We start from the raw sequence: 7,362 nt of genomic DNA, 5'->3' as shown, positions 1-7,362 counted from the left end.
TCTAAACCATACGAAAAACAAGAAGGCTCGTATGAAAAAACTTGCTAAAGCATACGACAAACAAGAAGGCTCGTATGACAAAACACAAGATCATGCAACTCAAGATAGAACAGAGGTAAAAAATGTTGTTTGGATAGATTTTTGATCATTGAAGTTTGATGTTTTGCTTTTGTTTTCTAGTTTTAGATGTCTGATTTTCTTGTTTCAAGGATGAAGACACAGCAAGCACACGATATGATAAGTGACCTCAAGCACATTATGCTACCTAAGGAATTTGGATGAGAGAGAAAACCTTTGCTTGCAAACTTAGGTACACACCCAATAGCTAATCAGAATACGACCACTAAGTCTCACGTAATGGATTCTCAAAGGCATATTATCCGACTCCAAACACTAATGGGGGCATGATATGGCAAGTGTCTTGGGAGAGTTACTATCTCTCTTGTACAAAGATTATCACCCTTTCGGAGGTGAATCAGGTAGCTTCTAATCTTAATTGGAACTAGTAAGGGATCCATTTGACACGTCGGGATATAAACTCAATTAAGAGGTCTCCCAGCCTTGAAAACCAAGGTTTGATATACCCAAAGGTACGAAGGAGAGTTATTCTTGAGCACTATCGTTGACTTGATTTTCATCAAATCATGTTTATTTTATAGCGGGTTGGAGTATTTGGCATTAGTCATTCCCCTCTCATCGACCTTAATGGCTTAGAGTTATTAGCTCCTCGGGAGGGCAGGCTTGCTAAAGATATGCACTAATGAAAGAAAAAGATGAGTCTAGCTTTTTGATCACTTAAGGAAGGTGAGAGCATACTTGTCTATCATCAAAACACACAATAAATGATTGTTCATTTCCATTAGCAAAAACAAGTGTGCCTAAAATTTTTAAAGAAGACAAAAAGTTTGGTTGAGTTCTCCTAGGCAACCTGCAAAATAGATGCATTAGTAGTCATGATGTGTTTTGGTGAAATGAAGCTTTGGCAAGCATAATCTTTGACAATTGTCCTACAAAAACTCGTTAGGCTGCCGAAAAACTCACAAACAGACCAGGGTTAGCATTAGTAATAGTCAAATTAAAGCATGAAAACCCTTAAATGCAATTTGCTTTGAAAATGCAGAAGCAAAATTTCATACGTCACTATTTACCTGATCGTACGAGTATCCTTCTGTGACCATAAGAGTGCAAAATGGAGCTAGTATGACAATTCAGTATCCTTAAAAGCTCATACAAGTAAGAAATAATTCTCGTCTAGGTGCACAAAGGAGCTCGTACGAGGCTGAAAAGGAACTCGTATGAGAATCTGATTTAGACTCGGCCAAAAATAAATATTTGATGATGCTTGAGAGGCCAAAAATGAGATTTTTGGCCCCACAGTGGGCGCCAAAATGTCGTGCCTGTGAAGTGTGACACCTACAACTGCAACACAAAACTCTTAATAGATCATTAAAAGCATGGTTAGAAAATGATAAGCAAATAAGGATGAACCATGACAAAGCAACCTATCACCTCCTAAGAGATGCGAGTATGGATTTGCTCTCAGATCTGGATAAGCAATCCTAGTGACTTGACTACACCTAGATAGAGGATTTGAAATGATGATGATATGCAAAGATGAGATTGATTATGCTAGATTGATCCAAGAGACTAATTAAGCTAATGATATGTATGATTAAGATATGATGATGATGCAATTAAGATAGAAAAGAGATTGATTAAGCTACATGATTCAACAATTATGCTAGAAAATGATCAAATTAAGTTAATACAATTGCCTATAACAATAATGCTCAAATGATATGCCTATAGTAACAATGCATAAGATGAAAAGAGATGGGATCTGCCTATAATAACAATGCATAAGATGAAATGAGATTGGGATCCTTATTGCTCCAAAATGGGGGATATTTATAGGGTTTCCAAGGCTAGGGGTGAGGTGGCAGGAATCAAAGATCAAGATTGAGTCTGAAGATATCAAGGGTGAAATTGGAGGAGGTTGGAAAAGAGGTTGGAGGAAGAGACACTTGTCATCTCTGTGGTGACAAGTGTCAAGGAGATTTTCTCATAAAAGGGAAAGTGTCCAAGAGAGGAGACATGTGGCCAAAGTGCCATGTGTCTCAAGAATAAAATATCCACACCATAGGAGGTTAGGATAAGGAGCTTAGAATGTGCAAGATAGGATACGATTAGTTAAATCGAAGGTTAGGTGGAATGGGTTAGGTTAGAGGGATGGTTAGGTTGGGTGGTTGGAAGTTAGGAGGCATGTGGGTAATTTGAATTTAAAAATTCAAATAATAGGAAAAGACTAATTAATTTTCAACAACTCATAAATTGATTTGTTTTGATTAATTAGAGGATTAGAATGATTGATTGAAGATGGGGGAGGATTAATTAATTTGAATTAATTAATTAAAGGGAACTATTGAAATGAACCTATTAAATAAATGCTTAGATTTATTAATAAGTAGATGAAAGGGAGAATTTAATCAAATTGCCTAATGAATTCAATTAAATTAGGAAGGGAAATTAATTAAATAATTGCTTATTTATTTAATTATCTTCAAACCATTTTTAGGTGTATACAGTACAAGATATGATTGGCAATTTGATGTATTTAATGGCTATTATGTCTAACATTACATATATACTAAGATTTCTTTCATGTTTCATGATGACTCTAAAACACACTCACTTCAAGTTAGAAAGATAATTATGAGGTGTATTAGTAGCAAAAAAATAAGATCATGGTATTTTATGTAGTGCATCTTATGAATTTGGTTTAGTTGTATACTTTAAATGAAGAAACATTGATCATAAAAAGCACTTTAAAAAAAATGTTTCTACTGTACTGCATCAAAATAGCATGTCAATTAGTTTGCATGAGAAGAATGCTATATGATTTAAAGAAAGAGAAATTAACATGATATATCACTTCATAAGAGAACTAGTCAATAATAGAGGAATCAAAGTTATGTTTTCTAGATCAAATGAACAATTTGTGAAATTTTTACAAGCCTTATATAAAGTAGATATTTAGCTATCAAGAGTGAATTTGGAAGTGATTAGTTTGAAGCTGAACTCTTAAGAGAGGGTGTACCCAATTTTTATTGATTACAACTATTCTTGAAATATTAGTTAAGTAATTTATAAAAAATATTATATAAAGAATTATGAAAGTAATCAAATCAGATCACTTTTGTTTAAAAGAGAATAAATAAATTATCTAATTTTTTTTAAAAATAATTATAAAATGATACATTTGCTATTAAATATAAAAGAAATAAAAAAAAGGAGCAATAATGAAACAACACTTTTGATGAAGGAAAACAACGTGCTATAAGAAGAAAAAACTAAAGCAGAACTTGTCTACAACAACATATTTTTATTGTATCGCAACAACACTGTTCTTATATCAAAGTTTTGCAGTATCTTCTTGCAAAAAATTTAGGTCATCCTTATTCTGTAGGAATGTATTTCCCGCTTCACCGCCATAATGAAATCCAGTCACCGGAGACACAAGATTAGCCTGTGCATTGAGCAGATCTGCTTTCGCAGCTGCCAGTTGCGATTGAAGGCATGAAATTTGCTTCTCCAGTTGACAAACTGCGCCAGCAGAACCGTAGATTGAATCATTCATTCTAGCATTTGCTTCATACACCACGCTTGCTACATAATCTGCTCTCTTTTCATTCGGAATACTCTGCAATATCAAAATAATAGAAAAAGAACCACCGGATTCGATCAGGCGTCTTATATTTTACCCTTATTTGCCAAGGGTTTCCGCCATTTATCTATACTTCGCTTAAATAAATGCTCAGTTTTTTGCCCTAAATAATCCTAAATTTAAGAAAATGAATAACTCTAAAGGCAGTATTTTGACGAAAAGAACAAAACAAAAAGCATTCGATCGATACCTGTAGGGTTTTGACAATTTTGCTTGTTCTGAATAACTTGTGTACTGCTACAAATTTCTCAGGATCATTTGGCAGAAAATAAGGAGCAAGCATGCATTTATCTCCACATTTTCTTCTTTGAATCTTACAAGCTGTGCAGGATATCCATATCTATATACATGTACATGTATATATATACATATACATATAGCAAGCACGCATTTATGATTTAAAAAAAAAAAATGTTTCTACTGTCCTTCTAGAGCAATGTCGCGGACCTCAAAGAAAAAACCCTTTGTCTCTCGTTTTAGAGTAGACATTTAATATGTAGCAACTACATCAAATAGCATGTCGAGTAGTTTGCATGAGAAGAATGCTATATGATTTAAAGAAAGAGAAATTAAAAAATATGACAACAATTATAGTACATCTCTATGAAAGATTCGTGGTTTCATCAAACTAAAAACATTAACATGATATATCACTTCATAAGAGAACTAGTCAATAATAGAGGAATCAAAGTTATGTTTTCTAGATCAAATGAACAATTTGTGAAATTCTTACAAGCCTTATATAAAGTAGATATTTAGCTGTCAAGAGTGAATTTGGAAGTGATTAGTTTGAAGCTAAACTCTTAAACTCTTAAAAGAGGGTGTTGAAAATATTAGCTTACTTTCACTAGTTTATTCCTAATAAATAACTTGTGTATTGCTGCAAATTTCTCAGGATCATTTGGGAGAAAATAAGGAGCAAGCACACATTTATCTTCACATTTTCTTCTTTGAATCTTACAAGCTGCGCACGGATAAACAATACCAGACATATATCCATATACATATACATGTAAATGCACATGCACATGTACATATACATATACATATACATATATACATATGCATAATGATATCTTGAAGATATTGATAATGCCATGTTATAAACTTATACGACACTTGTTATCATGGATATGAAATTGAAAAAAAAAAAGGCCTAGCAACAATGTGGACCCAAGATTGTATAAGATATGATTGGCAATTTGATGTATTTAATGGCTATCATGTCTAACATTACATATATACTAAGTTTTCTTTAGTGTTTCATGATGACTCTAAAAGCCACTCACTTGCAAGCTAGAAAGATAATTATGAGATGTATTAGTAGCAAAAAAAAAAGATCATGGTATTTTATGTGGTGCATCTAATGAATTTGGTTTAGTTGTATACTTTAAATGAAGAAACATTGATCATAAAAAGTACTTTAAAAAAAAATGTTTCTACTGTCGTTCTAGAGCAATGTCATGGACCTCATAGAAAAAACCCTTTGTCTCTCGTTTTAGAGTAGACATTTAATATGTAGCAACTACATCAAAATAGCATGTCAAGTAGTTTGCATGAGAAGAATGCTATATGATTTAAAGAAAGAGAAATTAAAAAATATGACAACAATTATAGTATATCTCTATGAAAGAATCGTGGTTTCATCAAACTAAAAACCTTAACATGATATATCACTTCATAAGAGAACTAGTCAATTATAGAGGAATCAAAGTTACGTTTTCTAGATCAAATGAACAATTTGTGAAGTTTTTACAAGCCCTACATAAAGTAGATATTTAGCTGTCAAGAGTGAATTTGGAAGTGATTAGTTTGAAGTTAAACTCTTAAGAGAGGGTGTTGAAAATATTAGCTTACTTTCACTAGTTTATTCCTAATAAATAACTGTACCCAACTTTTATTGATTACAACTATTCTTGAAATATTAGTTAACTAGTTTATAAATAATATTATATAAAGAATTATGAAAGTAATTAAATCATCTAGATTACTTTTGTTTAATAAAGAATTTAAATAAATTATCTATTTAAAAAAAAAAACAATTATAAAATGATACATTTGCTATTAAATATAAAAGAAATAAAAAACAGGAGCAATAATGAAACAACACTTCTGATGAAGAAAAACAACGTGCTATAAGAAGAAAAAACTAAAACAGAACTTGTCTACAACAATATATTTTTATTGGATCGCAACAACACTGCTCTTATATCAAAATTTTGCAGTATCTTCTTGCAAAAAGTTTAGGTTATCCTTATTCTGTAGCAATGTGTTTCCCGCTTCACAGCCATAATGAAATCCAGTCGCCAGAGACACAAGATTAGTCTGTGCGTTGAGCAGATCTGCTTTCGCAGCTGCCAGTTGCGATTGAAGGCATGAAATTTGCTTCTCCAGTTGACAAACTGCGCCAGCGGAACCGTAGATTGGATCATTCATTCTAGCATTTGCTTCATACACCATGCTTGCTACATAATCTGCTCTTTTCTCATCCGGAATACTCTGCATTATCAAAATAACAGAAAAAGAACCACCGGATTCGATCAGGCGTCTTATATTTTACCCTTATTTGCCAAGGGTTTCCGCCATTTATCTCTACTTCGCTTAAATAAATGCTCAGTTTTTTGCCCTAAATAATCCTAAATTTAAGAAAATGAATAACTCTAAAGGTAGTATTTTCATCGAAAAGAACAAAACAGAAAGCAATCGATCGATACCTGTAGGGTTTTGACAATTTTGCTTGCTCTGAATATCTTGTGTACTGCTACAAATTTCTCAGGATCATTTGGTGGAAAATAAGGAGCAAGCACGCATTTATCTCCACATTTTCTTCTTTGAATCTTACAAGCTGCGCAGGGATAAACAATACGAGACATTTCCAGCTGAAATAAGCAGCAAGAACAAAATTTTACACAGCTTTTAGTAGTAAAGCTAGAAGATGAGAGTCCTATACAAAGCTGCAAGTAAATATGTAAAATTATAAGAGATGAGATCGATTTGGAAAATGAACTTTACTCATAAATAGATAAAATATGTTGTTGCTGGCAGGCACTCCGGGGAATTTGCAGGTGTGTAAATTGTGTAAATTGAAAATGTTCGCCATGTGACCCTGAAATGTCACCGTATTGTCTGTCCAGGATGCTAGCCGTATGTTTGAATTTGAATTAATTTATTCTTTATGATAAAAAATATGCATGTAGTATGTTCGACGGAGTTGAATTTTAATTAATTACTGTTTACAGTTAATTATGCCGATAAAGATTTTTGGGTATGCAATTTTCATGTCGGTATGCAACTTTTCATTATAAATTATAATAATATTAGGTATTTTATTGAATATCTATATATTAATAAAACATTAATCATTTCAATTTTTTATTAAGTTTTGTATCTATATGTATATCTTTGAAATATCTATATAGAAAATGGAAGAGATAATTAGCATTATTTTTATGAAGATAATATTTATATAATAAAAATTTGAGTTGTGTCATAGCTCCCTTCCACACACACACATAAATATGTATTTATATATATAGGCAGAGGTAGGCGGGGATGGCCCTTACTTTTACTAATTCTCTCAGATTCTCAGGGTGAATTTCTGGCTAATTTATATATTTATATGTATAGGCAAAGGTAGG

General features: G+C 32.3%; 2 protein-coding genes across 2 annotated transcripts; both read right to left on the bottom strand.

Moving 5' to 3' along the window:
• Positions 1–3,412: 3,412 nt before the first annotated feature.
• On the bottom strand, positions 3,413–4,716 carry LOC131858292 (LOB domain-containing protein 1-like). The gene is made up of 3 exons (XM_059211486.1): positions 4,567–4,716; positions 3,915–4,064; positions 3,413–3,700 (listed from the first exon to the last, which is right to left on the bottom strand). Exons 1-3 carry the CDS (start codon positions 4,714–4,716, stop codon positions 3,413–3,415), a joined length of 588 nt encoding a protein of 195 aa, XP_059067469.1.
• A 1,219-nt stretch (positions 4,717–5,935) lies between these two features.
• LOC131077910 (LOB domain-containing protein 1) lies at positions 5,936–6,851 on the bottom strand. Its single transcript, XM_058015498.2, has 3 exons — positions 6,737–6,851; positions 6,439–6,569; positions 5,936–6,223 (listed from the first exon to the last, which is right to left on the bottom strand). The coding sequence occupies exons 1-3, from the start codon at positions 6,822–6,824 to the stop codon at positions 5,936–5,938; spliced, it is 507 nt and encodes a 168-aa protein (XP_057871481.2). The 5' UTR covers positions 6,825–6,851.
• Positions 6,852–7,362: the final 511 nt, after the last annotated feature.

Source organism: Cryptomeria japonica, chromosome 9 (assembly GCF_030272615.1).
Source record: "Cryptomeria japonica chromosome 9, Sugi_1.0, whole genome shotgun sequence".
In the NCBI taxonomy this organism is placed as follows: Eukaryota; Viridiplantae; Streptophyta; class Pinopsida; order Cupressales; family Cupressaceae; genus Cryptomeria; species Cryptomeria japonica.
The sequence above is the reverse complement of the archived record's forward strand: the minus strand, read 5'-3'. Positions and strand labels throughout refer to the sequence as shown.

Bases quoted from the DNA above. Each gene is read 5' to 3' on its own strand.
- LOC131858292 (XM_059211486.1), bottom strand. From the start codon at position 4,716: ATGTCTGGTATTGTTTATCCGTGCGCAGCTTGTAAGATTCAAAGAAGA. The intron at 4,065-4,566 runs GTAAGCTAATAT...ACATGTATATAG, and splicing joins TTAGGAATAAACTAGTGAAA to ATATGGATATCCTGCACAGC. The intron at 3,701-3,914 runs GTATCGATCGAA...TTGATATTGCAG, and splicing joins AAATTGTCAAAACCCTACAG to AGTATTCCGAATGAAAAGAG.
- LOC131077910 (XM_058015498.2), bottom strand. From the start codon at position 6,824: ATGGCGAACATTTTCAATTTACACAATTTACACACCTGCAAATTCCCC. The intron at 6,570-6,736 runs GTAAAGTTCATT...ATCCCTGCGCAG, and splicing joins CATATTTTATCTATTTATGA to CTTGTAAGATTCAAAGAAGA. The intron at 6,224-6,438 runs GTATCGATCGAT...TTGATAATGCAG, and splicing joins AAATTGTCAAAACCCTACAG to AGTATTCCGGATGAGAAAAG.